This window comes from Protomyctophum parallelum, assembly GCF_964188405.1.
Source record: "Protomyctophum parallelum genome assembly, chromosome: 15".
NCBI lineage: Eukaryota > Metazoa > Chordata > Actinopteri > Myctophiformes > Myctophidae > Protomyctophum > Protomyctophum parallelum.
In genome coordinates, this window is record NC_139710.1 from 50,707,626 (window position 1) to 50,721,702 (window position 14,077).

The 14,077-nt window shown below is 46.6% G+C and overlaps 1 protein-coding gene across 1 annotated transcript in view; it reads right to left on the reverse strand.

Annotated features, from left to right (window-relative positions):
* Positions 1-13,452, reverse strand: part of fkbp15b (FKBP prolyl isomerase family member 15b) — a 70,738-nt gene extending 57,286 nt beyond the window's left edge. The window contains exon 1 of the mRNA XM_083783559.1: positions 13,259-13,452. Coding sequence (XP_083639685.1) covers positions 13,259-13,314 — 56 coding nt within the window. The 5' untranslated portion in view covers positions 13,315-13,452. The remainder of the gene's footprint in view (positions 1-13,258) is intronic.
* Between the last annotated feature and the right edge of the window lie 625 nt (positions 13,453-14,077).

Genomic DNA, 14,077 nt, shown 5'->3' on the forward strand with positions numbered 1-14,077 from the left:
AAGGACCCCCGGAATTATCTGCATTTGGCCACGGACCCCCATCTGAAAATATGTTGTTTGATGATCATATTAACCTTAGGAATTATTAAAGGTATATTCAGTGATTTCACTCAAAAAACCTTATGTTTCGTTTTTGGCTGTGGGACCCAACCTTTCGTCCAATCAGGATAGAGAGTCAAAAACGAAACCTAAGGTTTTTTGACCCCCAGGCGTTAACTGGGGACAGGGAGGAACTCCTTATATGGCCAGCACACTCTATAGTAGGGAGGATTATCACAACAAAACAAAAAAATAAGTGATATTTGAATTAAGTGAAATCACTGAATATACCTTTAAGTTGTTTGCTGCGACAGCAGTCCCTATTGAGTGAAAGATTATCTTTTTAAGAAAGAAAGAAAATATTTAAGGTGTTTAGTTATAGAGGGCAAGTATAATGTTTTATGAAAGAAATAAAATATTTAAGGTGTTTAGTTATAGAGGGCAAGTATAATGTTTTATGAAAGAAATAAAATATTTAAGGTGTTTAGTTATAGAGGGCAAGTATAATGTTTTATGAAAGAAATAAAATATTTAAGGTGTTTAGTTATAGAGGGCAAGTATAATGTTTTATGAAAGAAATAAAATATTTAAGGTGTTTAGTTATAGAGGGCAAGTATAATGTTTTAACTAAGGCATATTTGTCTTAATAGCCAGGGTTCCTTTTAACCACTTTTACCCATTTAGGCCCAAGGACCATTGTCTCTTCTAAAACCTGTGTTCCTTCTATGTCAGTGGTTCTCAACCATTTTCATGTCAAGGACCACCAAAGATGTACCGTATCTCACCAAAGTGAGCACACCCCACACATTTCTACAAATATTTCATTATATCTCTTCATGAGACAACACTGAAGAAATGACACATTGATACAATGTAAAGTAGTCAGTGTACATCTTAGATATCAGTGTAGATTTAATTTTCTCTTCAAAATAACAAAAAACACAGCCATAAATTCCAAACGGCTGGCAACAAAAGTGAGTACACCCTTAAAGGGGAATACGACTCATGTAATTAATTAGCCCTCCAAGCAGAACCCAAATGCTACTGAAGTTTCTGACATTTGTTCGACCCAGTGCATTGGGTCCTGTTCCACGTCGTCCATGCCACCTGTTTAAAACATTTACTCCATGTTTCGCTGCTCCCCGCGCTCTATGACGATATTATTCAGTGTGAGGCTTTCTGAATATGTAAAGTATAAGTACACATACATGCCGCTGCGAATATCTCCTGTGGCGCGGAAGCCGTTAAGTATTTTTAATATATGTTTGCCCGATTTGGAAGCTTGGATTCTTCTTTTCCTTCCTTGTTTATTGACACCTCATTGTACCGCCTATCTGGCTAGCTAGTGGCGCTATAGCTATGACACAGCAGATCAGAGGCAGGGACGTAGCCGCACACCGGGAGGCGGTACAATAAACGGTAAACAAACAAGAAGAAATAAAGCGACCAAATCGGTCAAACAAAGATTAAAAATACTTAACGGCTTCCGCGCCACAGGAGATATTCGCAGCTGGATGTATAGCTACTTAAAGTTACCGAATTCAGAATAACTCAAGGAAAATAATGGCGTCACATGCCGCGGGTCCTATTTTAGAGAGAATCTCCACTTCCGCGTATAGGAATTTCCATACGAAAATACAGTAGTGAGCAGGGACCCAACGTAAAACTCAACAAAATATCAGAAAAGTTTTACGTAGGGTCCCGAGAGGGGCTAGTAATTAATATACCTTTGAGCTGTTGTGTGGATATAATAAAAAGGTCCCCCCCCCCCCCCCCCCCCAATGGGGGTCGTTATATTTTTTATTATGACAACTCAAAAGGTATATTAATGGCATAGTAAAGGGGAATACCACTAATTTTCAACATTTTAAGTGAAAATGTCCAAATTGGGCCCAAGTGTCAATATCTTGTGTGGCCACCATCACTTTCCAGCACTGCCTTCACCCTCCTGGGCATGGAGTTCACCAGAGCTTCACCCTCCTGGGCATAGAGTTCACCAGAGCTTCACCCTCCTGGGCATAGAGTTCACCAGAGCTTCACCCTCCTGGGCATAGAGTTCACCAGAGCTTCACCCTCCTGGGCATGGAGTTCACCAGAGCTTCACCCTCCTGGGCATGGAGTTCACCAGAGCTTCACCCTCCTGGGCATGGAGTTCACCAGAGCTTCACCCTCCTGGGCATGGAGTTCACCAGAGCTTCACCCTCCTGGGCATGGAGTTCACCAGAGCTTCACCCTCCTGGGCATGGAGTTCACCAGAGCTTCACCCTCCTGGGCATGGAGTTCACCAGAGCTTCACCCTCCTGGGCATGGAGTTCACCAGAGCTTCACCCTCCTGGGCATGGAGTTCACCAGAGCTTCACCCTCCTGGGCATGGAGTTCACCAGAGCTTCACCCTCCTGGGCATGGAGTTCACCAGAGCTTCACCCTCCTGGGCATGGAGTTCACCAGAGCTTCACCCTCCTGGGCATGGAGTTCACCAGAGCTTCACCCTCCTGGGCATGGAGTTCACCAGAGCTTCACCCTCCTGGGCATGGAGTTCACCAGAGCTTCACCCTCCTGGGCATGGAGTTCACCAGAGCTTCACCCTCCTGGGCATGGAGTTCACCAGAGCTTCACCCTCCTGGGCATGGAGTTCACCAGAGCTTCACCCTCCTGGGCATGGAGTTCACCAGAGCTTCACCCTCCTGGGCATAGAGTTCACCAGAGCTTCACCCTCCTGGGCATAGAGTTCACCAGAGCTTCACCCTCCTGGGCATAGAGTTCACCAGAGCTTCACCCTCCTGGGCATAGAGTTCACCAGAGCTTCACCCTCCTGGGCATGGAGTTCACCAGAGCTTCACCCTCCTGGGCATGGAGTTCACCAGAGCTTCACCCTCCTGGGCATGGAGTTCACCAGAGCTTCACCCTCCTGGGCACGGAGTTCACCAGAGCTTCACCCTCCTGGGCATAGAGTTCACCAGAGCTTCACCCTCCTGGGCATGGAGTTCACCAGAGCTTCACCCTCCTGGGCATAGAGTTCACCAGAGCTTCACCCTCCTGGGCATGGAGTTCACCAGAGCTTCACCCTCCTGGGCATGGAGTTCACCAGAGCTTCACCCTCCTGGGCATGGAGTTCACCAGAGCTTCACCCTCCTGGGCATGGAGTTCACCAGAGCTTCACCCTCCTGGGCATGGAGTTCACCAGAGCTTCACCCTCCTGGGCATAGAGTTCACCAGAGCTTCACCCTCCTGGGCATAGAGTTCACCAGAGCTTCACCCTCCTGGGCATGGAGTTCACCAGAGCTTCACCCTCCTGGGCATAGAGTTCACCAGAGCTTCACCCTCCTGGGCATGGAGTTCACCAGAGCTTCACCCTCCTGGGCATGGAGTTCACCAGAGCTTCACCCTCCTGGGCATGGAGTTCACCAGAGCTTCACCCTCCTGGGCATGGAGTTCACCAGAGCTTCACCCTCCTGGGCATAGAGTTCACCAGAGCTTCACCCTCCTGGGCATGGAGTTCACCAGAGCTTCACCCTCCTGGGCATAGAGTTCACCAGAGCTTCACCCTCCTGGGCATGGAGTTCACCAGAGCTTCACCCTCCTGGGCATGGAGCTCACCAGAGCTTCACCCTCCTGGGCATAGAGTTCACCAGAGCTTCACCCTCCTGGGCATGGAGTTCACCAGAGCTTCACCCTCCTGGGCATGGAGTTCACCAGAGCTTCACCCTCCTGGGCATGGAGTTCACCAGAGCTTCACCCTCCTGGGCATGGAGTTCACCAGAGCTTCACCCTCCTGGGCATGGAGTTCACCAGAGCTTCACCCTCCTGGGCATGGAGTTCACCAGAGCTTCACCCTCCTGGGCATGGAGTTCACCAGAGCTTCACCCTCCTGGGCATGGAGTTCACCAGAGCTTCACCCTCCTGGGCATGGAGTTCACCAGAGCTTCACCCTCCTGGGCATGGAGTTCACCAGAGCTTCACCCTCCTGGGCATAGAGTTCACCAGAGCTTCACCCTCCTGGGCATAGAGTTCACCAGAGCTTCACCCTCCTGGGCATGGAGTTCACCAGAGCTTCACCCTCCTGGGCATAGAGTTCACCAGAGCTTCACCCTCCTGGGCATGGAGTTCACCAGAGCTTCACCCTCCTGGGCATGGAGTTCACCAGAGCTTCACCCTCCTGGGCATGGAGTTCACCAGAGTTTCACCCTCCTGGGCATGGAGTTCACCAGAGCTTCACCCTCCTGGGCATGGAGTTCACCAGAGCTTCACCCTCCTGGGCATAGAGTTCACCAGAGCTTCACCCTCCTGGGCATGGAGTTCACCAGAGCTTCACCCTCCTGGGCATGGAGTTCACCAGAGCTTCACCCTCCTGGGCATGGAGTTCACCAGAGCTTCACCCTCCTGGGCATGGAGTTCACCAGAGCTTCACCCTCCTGGGCATAGAGTTCACCAGAGCTTCACCCTCCTGGGCATAGAGTTCACCAGAGCTTCACCCTCCTGGGCATGGAGTTCACCAGAGCTTCACCCTCCTGGGCATGGAGTTCACCAGAGCTTCACCCTCCTGGGCATGGAGTTCACCAGAGCTTCACCCTCCTGGGCATGGAGTTCACCAGAGCTTCACCCTCCTGGGCATGGAGTTCACCAGAGCTTCACCCTCCTGGGCATGGAGTTCACCAGAGCTTCACCCTCCTGGGCATAGAGTTCACCAGAGCTTCACCCTCCTGGGCATGGAGTTCACCAGAGCTTCACCCTCCTGGGCATGGAGTTCACCAGAGCTTCACCCTCCTGGGCATAGAGTTCACCAGAGCTTCACCCTCCTGGGCATGGAGTTCACCAGAGCTTCACCCTCCTGGGCATGGAGTTCACCAGAGCTTCACCCTCCTGGGCATGGAGTTCACCAGAGCTTCACCCTCCTGGGCATAGAGTTCACCAGAGCTTCACCCTCCTGGGCATAGAGTTCACCAGAGCTTCACCCTCCTGGGCATAGAGTTCACCAGAGCTTCACCCTCCTGGGCATGGAGTTCACCAGAGCTTCACCCTCCTGGGCATGGAGTTCACCAGAGCTTCACCCTCCTGGGCATGGAGTTCACCAGAGCTTCACCCTCCTGGGCATGGAGTTCACCAGAGCTTCACCCTCCTGGGCATGGAGTTCACCAGAGCTTCACAGGTTGCCACTGGAATCATCTCCCACTCCTCCATGACGACATCACGGAGCTGGTAGATGTTAAAGATCTTTAATACGCTCCACCACCTTCCGTTTGAGCCTTGAGGACGCCCCAGAATTGCTCAATAGGGTTTATGTCTGGAGACATGCCTGGCCAGTCTATCACCTTTACTCTCAGCTTCTTTAGCAAGGCAGTGGTCATCTTGGAGGAGTGTTTGGGGTCATTATGTTGGAATACTGCCCCGTGGCCCAGGTTCTGGAGGGAGGGGATCATGCTCTGCTTCAGTATGTATGTTGGCATTCATGGTTCCCTCAATGAACTGTAGATTCCCAGTGCTGGCAGCCTGGCAGCACTCATACAGCCCCAGACCATGACACTCCCACCACCATACTTGACTGTAGGCAAGACACACTTGTCTTTGTACTCCTCACGTGGTTGCCGCCACACACGCTTGACACCATCTGAACCAAATAATATTATCTTGGTCTCATCAGACCACAGGACATATGGTTCCAGTAATCCATGTCTTTAGTCTGATTGTCTGCAGTAAACCGTTTGCAGGCTTTCTTGTGCGTCATCTTTAGAAGAGGCTTCCCTCTGGGACGACAGCCATAGTAGAGACCAATTTGATGCAGCGTGTACTTACTGTGGCGTATGGGCTGAGCCCTTCAACCTCTGCAGCCATGCTGGCAGAACTCCTACGTCTATTTCCCAAAGACAACCTCTGGATACGACGCTCCCATGTCTCCAGACATAAACCCTATTGAGCATCTCTGGGGCATCCTCAAAAGGAAGGTGGAGGAGCGTAAGGTCTCTAACATCTACCAGCTCTGTGATGTCGTCATGGAGGAGTGGGAGATGATTCCAGTGGCAACCTGTGAAGCTCTGGTGAACTCCATGCCCAGGAGGGTGAAGCTCTGGTGAACTCCATGCCCAGGAGGGTGAAGCTCTGGTGAACTCCATGCCCAGGAGGGTGAAACTCTGGTGAACTCCATGCCCAGGAGGGTGAAGCTCTGGTGAACTCCATGCCCAGGAGGGTGAAGCTCTGGTGAACTCCATGCCCAGGAGGGTGAAGCTCTGGTGAACTCTATGCCCAGGAGGGTGAAGCTCTGGTGAACTCCATGCCCAGGAGGGTGAAGCTCTGGTGAACTCTATGCCCAGGAGGGTGAAGCTCTGGTGAACTCCATGCCCAGGAGGGTGAAGCTCTGGTGAACTCCATGCCCAGGAGGGTGAAGCTCTGGTGAACTCCATGCCCAGGAGGGTGAAGCTCTGGTGAACTCCATGCCCAGGAGGGTGAAGCTCTGGTGAACTCCATGCCCAGGAGGGTGAAGCTCTGGTGAACTCTATGCCCAGGAGGGTGAAGCTCTGGTGAGCTCCATGCCCAGGAGGGTGAAGCTCTGGTGAACTCCATGCCCAGGAGGGTGAAGCTCTGGTGAACTCTATGCCCAGGAGGGTGAAGCTCTGGTGAACTCCATGCCCAGGAGGGTGAAGCTCTGGTGAACTCTATGCCCAGGAGGGTGAAGCTCTGGTGAACTCCATGCCCAGGAGGGTGAAGCTCTGGTGAACTCCATGCCCAGGAGGGTGAAGCTCTGGTGAACTCCATGCCCAGGAGGGTGAAGCTCTGGTGAACTCCATGCCCAGGAGGGTGAAGCTCTGGTGAACTCTATGCCCAGGAGGGTGAAGCTCTGGTGAACTCTATGCCCAGGAGGGTGAAGCTCTGGTGAACTCCATGCCCAGGAGGGTGAAGGCAGTGCTGGAAAGTGATGGTGGCCACACAAGATATTGACACTTGGGCCCAATTTGGACATTTTCACTTTTGTTGCCAGCAGTTTGAAATTAATGGCTGTTTTTAGTTATTTTGAGGGGAAAATAAAATCTACACTGATATCCAAGCTGTACACGGACTACTTTACATTGTATCAAAGTGTCACTTCTTCAGTGTTGTCTCATGAAGAGATATTATGAAATATTTGCAGAAATGCAAGGGGTGTACTACTCACTTTTGTGAGATACTGTATGTAATTGGCCGCCGACCCCAGTCTGAAAATGATGTTGTTCCAGAGACCCCCCCACAGAAGCAAAGATTTGAGTTAAAAACGTTAGAATATATATTAAAAGATTTGCGCCACATTTTCAAGATAAAGTATAACATTAAAACACCAAAAGGGGTTCCTGTCCTGAATGGGTTAACCTTAACCATTATCTAAAACTTTTGCCATTGACAAATAGCAGTCAGATATACAAGCTCGTAGTGTTTCACAGCAACGTTTTTTTAATTAACTCTCATCTTTGCTTTTGGGCGGTCCCAGATGGGGGTCGGCAGCACAATTACATAAAAATGCTTGGAGTCCTTGACATGAAATAGTTTGAGAACCGCCGATATAAAATCATAGGTTTTGTAGAATCTGGCTCAGGTCTTAACCAAGAAGGGGAATTATCACGAAGCAGGCAAGGCAAATATAAGGTCCATTTTGAACTCTAGCTGGTAAAGTTGTCTGCCTTATTTTATGCATTAGTTATGCCAGCTTGTCACTTCTTGTACACAGAAAATGTTTGACTCCTGCCATGTTAGAAACACTAGACATGGCATGAAAAGCCATCTCTGTAAATGTCTCCAATAATTAAGAGGGCAAAAAGGTCAAAGCCACTGACATTACACGATCAAGACTTCCAACTTGATTTGGAGGATTATGAGAGCTACTGCTGTTGCTCATAGTTGAGCATTTCCTACCGCCACACTAAGCCAGTCACATAAAAGTCAGCCAGACAATGGGCTAGTTTGTACTTCCAATATTGCACTATAAAAACGCAAGTCATAAGCAGTCAACAGGCTAAGCTTGCTTACATTTACAAAAAACTAACCACTGGCATGATCTATCCAAACCCATTAAACGAATCAACTTTAGGATAACAGAAAGTCTAGACCATAGGTCTAGATTTAGATTTCACGCTGCCCCACTGTGGAATGGGAGAAATGGGGAAACAACCTTGCTGCTGCCATAACAAGAGATTAACGTTGAATAAATGTGGGGAAACTCCAAGATTCTGGCCTAAAACAGTAATAGGAAGAGTGGACAGTGGACAAATTGGCTACTTTTCCCAAAATGTAAAAAACTGATTTGGAAAAAAACATGAAAACCCGGAAAGCATCTATATTTCTGAAAACTTGCGTTAGGATTTAGAAAGCGTTTTTAAAATGGTCTTCAGGTCTAAATGGGCCAAGTAATGTAAGTAATGAGTAGAAGATGTCGTCATCATCTATTCGTCTATGAAATATGAATTGATGGCATAGGGCCAAAATGGAAACAAGACCACAAGGACTTTGTTTGGTGCTATCCCCTTTGGACTGTTTGACTGTACTCTGTTGCAGTTTATACATTTGTCAAATTAACTATTCAATCAATGTTTTAACAACGTTTTTCGACAATAAGACCTTATATATCTTTTCTACAATTACTACAAAACCTGTATATCCTAGTAGTCATGTGGGGCATAAACAAGAAGTCGAAGGGTAAATTACATATTAGTCTGATAATGAAGTCTTTACATTACTTTAAGACCCATTTTCTACATTCTTTATTTCTTTTTACATTTAGGGAAAGAAATAGCCAATTGAACACAGAGGTGCCCACTCTTCCCGTATGCATTTCCAGATCATAGAATTTCAAATGGTGGGGCTTTAACAGACCCATGGAAGTCCCTCCACAGGTAGTCGTTGGTATCTCCCAGGATGTTCATGGTCAACGCTATGAGGCCTTCATCTCCGACGGCGAGGAACTGAGGAGAGCTTTGACAGCGTGTTCGCAGTTGCATGCGGTGGGAGACCACAAACCACCTAATAATACACCCCGCCGGTAGCTTCTCCTCCTCCACTGCTGGCGTTAAGGATTCCCTGTGCGGCGCTGGCCCCCAAAACTGGCCCCAGTCTTTTGTCCTCCTGGCTCTAGTCTCCAGTATCCTGACTCCAGCGTGGTCGCACCTCTGTGGCACATTCAACAGCATAGCAGAGAAGGGCATGGAGCCTGCGTGTGCTCACTCACTCACACTGTGTGCTCTCAGTCTCGTTAACGAGCTGAGAAGTGTGGTTAGCAGGCAGCCCATCTCGCCTGGGCTCCTCCGGACTAACGAGCAACATGTGAAAGGAATTAGTAGCCATAGCCATTCACTCCTCCTTCCTTTCACCATCCATCAACTCCCTGCCTTAAACCCCTTAACTTGGAATTGTATTAAACCAGCTCACATTGTGGGGACATTATTTATCACATAGCAATCATGGAATGTTAGAAAACTCAACTCAAGATCAGGTGGTAGACCGTTCTAGTAGTGTTTACACAAGTTAACCAAAATGGACCCGGACCCCTTTCATCAGCATGCCATAACGGGGTGAACGCAGCACATGACATAATGCAGTTTGCCCTCCTATGCCCAGCTGTTAGTGTGTGTGCTAACACAATAAACACACATGGCCATGCCGCTGACCGCTACAATAACCTTAATAATAGAGAAAATACATACTAAATAAATACTGAAAGCAGATATAAACAAGTTTATGCATGCACTATGTGTACTATGTAAACTCTAAATTTCCATTTTCCAACCATTCAGTTGGAGTTTTTTTTTTTTTATAATTTGGGGACCCCCCAAAATAATTTCAGGACAATACCCGCCCCCTGTCCTAACAAAAACACTAAATGCCACATTGCCAATGAATGGACAATTTTGAGTGTTTGTGTAAACACAAACGACGAAGGTGAGGAATGAGATGATGTATGATGATGTACAATAAGGGCACCCCTCACTTCACACGGGTGTGATTTTTAGGTGTACCATACCAGTCAGCCAGCTAGTGCTGCCAGAATTGGCCAAAAATGATATTTGAATGTTCCTTTTAACCCATTCTGACCTGAGATCAGATTCATACGAGGTTTCCGCCGGACACACACTGGTCTGATTAACCCATTCTGACCTGAGATCAGATTAAAAAAATGTCACTCGTTCTTCGATTTCTTCAAAAATAGCAGACCTACAAGCTCGTATCGCGCCACTCGGTGGCGCGATATGAGCTTGTAGATCTGCTATTTTTCAATAGCTAAAGCATAACATGATGCCGACACCAAAATGGGTGCCCGTTCAGAATGGGTTAAAACAATGAATTTAGAATGATTTCGAATGTACTGTATATGATTTTTTTTATATGAATATTGCAGCCTAATATGCTGTAAAACTTTCTCTTTCTTTAGACTATATGTTCCGGTCCTCATCAAATGAATGATTCATAATTATCTTAATAGCCTAATTTTTGTATAATGTTTTAGTTTACGTGGCACAGTCTCGCCAGAACTCACACAGCAATTCTATTGTTATTATTTTAATTCGAATCTTAATTTAAAATATTTGATTATTATTATAATAAAATTATTATTATTTATTTATTGTTATCATTCGAATATTCATTCGAATATGGAATATTCGTTGGCAACACTACAGCCAACAAGCACTGATAATAATACTATTGGCTATTGTCAATGCTTGCTCCTATTTAGGTAGCCTTGGATCTATCATAGGTGTATTTTATCGATTTTGACATTTGCAAAGTAAAAGTCATACTCCAAGGCTACTCCTCCTTAGGCATACTTAAGATCTAGCAGACTTATTTCATTTTCAATTCATTGGCTGCCGCCGTCTCTGTACCCTGTTATTATGACATGGAAAAGGGTCCATTCTTTCCCATGACACATCATTAATGTTCTCTGATGTTTGCTGATGAAGTGTCCATTCATAGAATGCAGACTGCTCACTCCTTGAAAATCCCTAGCACAGGGGGTCCATGACACCTAGGGGTTTTCTTTTTACATTAACCACATGATCCCTTCTAGCAGCATGCCTATTCTGAGGGGAACATTTGCTGAAATAGCAGATCTACAAGCTCACAACGCCTCACAGTGCGAGGCCGGGTTTAACAATTTAGGCATTTAGTTTAGCAGACGATGTTAATCCAGAGCGATTTACAATAAGCAAGAACATCAGAAGATCCAGGACAAGGTAAACATTCAATTGCATAGATCTAGGATCTAGGATCATAGGTAAACGGAGAACCTACCGTATCATCCCGTATAGCAGCAGAATGTCGGTAACTATGAACACAACATACATGCCATCTAAATTACATAGTTTAGCCTTTGCAAGCTTTCGCCTGCAAGGTCGTCGAGGGTAGGGCAAGTGCTACGGGCTAAGATGGAGTCTGAAGAGGTGAGTTTTCAGCCAATGGAGGGAGCAGAGAAGGGGGCCCAGGAGACATGTGAAATGTTTTGGTTGGTTGAAGACAAAGCGTGCTGCTGCATTCTTTCTGGAACAATTTGAGATGCTTAAATTAAGTGCACATGCACAGTAAGTGAGGAGGTGATGTTTTGATATGACTGATGTCTGGATAAGGAGCTGGGCTGACTCCTGGGTGAGGAAGGATCTAATCTTTTGAATGTTGTAGAGTGTAAACCTACAGGATTGAGTGACTGCTGTGTGATCATGTGTGCCTTGAATGAGAGTCTGTTTTTATAATGGGATGAATCTAGAGTTGCAATACCCTCCATTGACTCTCCATTCATCCAATTTGCGTTTGCGATCTGCTTGTATTAAACAACGTTGAACTCAACCAACATCGCAGATCTACTGTAGGCCAACAGTAGACATGCTAATGAGCTGTCAAGACATTCTGTGCAGGTGATTCTTTTTCTAAGTGTTGGAGTTTGGAAGTACTCGTTTTTATTAACGCGTATGCGTCGCACTGCTGCCTCCTGCATTATGTGCATATTGGAAACAGGTGGTACGCAGGGCCGTTCAGTGACTTCAACAAGTGCTTCCAAAGCACTTCCAAACTTCCAAAGAATCACCTGCACAGAATTTATTGACAGAAAGTAGCTCAAAACATCTCTACAGTGGATTTTTATGAAACAAAAGCTTGGCCTAGAGTTGCGATGTCGGTGAGTTTAACGTTGTTTAATACAAGCAGATCGCAAACGCAAATTGGATGAATGGGGAGTCAATGGAGGGTATTGAAACTCTAGATTCATCCCATTATTAAAAAAGATCTAGAGTTGCAAATTGCGGCTACCTCTGAGTGTCTTATTAACTGCCTGAAAATACACATTAACATGGATGCAACACAACACTACACATTGACAGTAAGTACTGTCAAACCAGTCTATGAAAACTGCCTCCCCCTGGCCAGCCGGGGCGCCTGATGGAGGGGAAAGGAACTGGTTCCTTCCACGTGCTACGTCCAACCAGGGAAACTCCCCCCTGTCAGGTGTAAAGGAGCAACTTGGACACTCAGGCATGAAGGAAGCATGAGTTCAAGTCTGTGGCTCTCCCCAGGTTGGCGGAGGGTGTGTAGAGCTCAGGATTAGATGAGCAGGGGTGAAAAATGGGTTGCAAAATTGTGGGATAAAAATTATAATAAGATTTTTTTTTTAAAAGTCTATGAAGCCATCTATGAAAAGGTTCAATGTGAAACACAATGTTAGGGTCCCACTCCCTACTTCATCTCTCTCAGCTAGTGGGTCCTTGGTCTGAAAAACGTTGAAGACCCCCTGAACTAGAGAATGGAATCTGATAGAAATGGCAAGTGTCAGTCAGTTAATGGAGTTATTTCACTGAGGAGGACAAGGGGTCACTCACTGATCTAATGCGCCATGATGTGGCAGTCAGAAATCAATGGAGGGATCAGATGTAAGCATGTGACCAGTACTCATCAGACCACAGCGGCTCTTGGGCTGGGGCAAGAAGAAGAAATACAGAACAGCATTGAACATGAAAGCGACTTTCTTCTTCTGCCTTTGAGCAAACTAACTAGTTAATTGGCTTGATAGTACTAATCTTTTATTTTGTGTCATTGTTGTTAGCATTGACCACAAAAGAGGCTGAAGCTGTAGCGCTTCCATTCCATGTTGAATCGGTCGAGGGTTTGCGATGCTGCAATGTTGACAGTCCAAGAAAGACAAAGTAGAGACTATACAGAGGCAATCAAACGTTAGCTCACACAGGCTAACGTTAGCTGGACAACAGTCAACAAAACTCACCCTCCAGTCGGGGACAAGAAATCCGCGTCGTCGTCATCACCGCCGCCGCCAAACATATTTATGCTTTTCGGGTCGTTTTCCGCTGCTTTCAGGTTACAGTCATGTGTAAATAGTAATGACACTGCGCCTTAATTGTTTTTGCTCAGCTAGGGTGGTTTAATTTGACAGCAGCAGACACTGAGCTTGTGTGCATGTTCCTCTTCCTGGTACTGCTGGAGTCAGCTGACACCAGGCTGACCAATCACCTGACCAGTCTTCTGACACCAGGGTGTAGTGTGCACACGGTGCCACTAGGGGGCACCGCCGCGCCTCTTATTGAGTGAGATTCAGTATAACAGTAGCCTAGTAGTATAGGCTACCAGTGGTTTGGTGTTCAACCATTTTCATCCACGGTGGACCACCATTAAACAGGCAAACTTTGATCAAAATAACAATTCTTCTACATTCTCTAATTGTGGTAGAAAATTAACAACAATTTAACTCCAAATGGACCCTTGATATCATTTTTACACTCAAGAGTCAAGATCGAGTTAAATATCTAGTATAAGGGTACAGATTTGGTTACCAACTCAGCAACTCTCCATCATTTAAGTATAACTACTGGGGGCCACCTGGAACCCCCTCAAGGACCACTGGTGGTCCTTGAACCACTGGTTGAGAACCACTGACCTACTGTAGGCTAGGTTTTAATGATGACATATATTTTCCCTTCATTGTCAATGGCATTTAATGTTGACGTTTTGTGGGGACAAACGCCGCCCCTCAAAAATTGCTTTAAAAAAGAAAATATTATATATATTGTGGCGACTGGTACAGAAA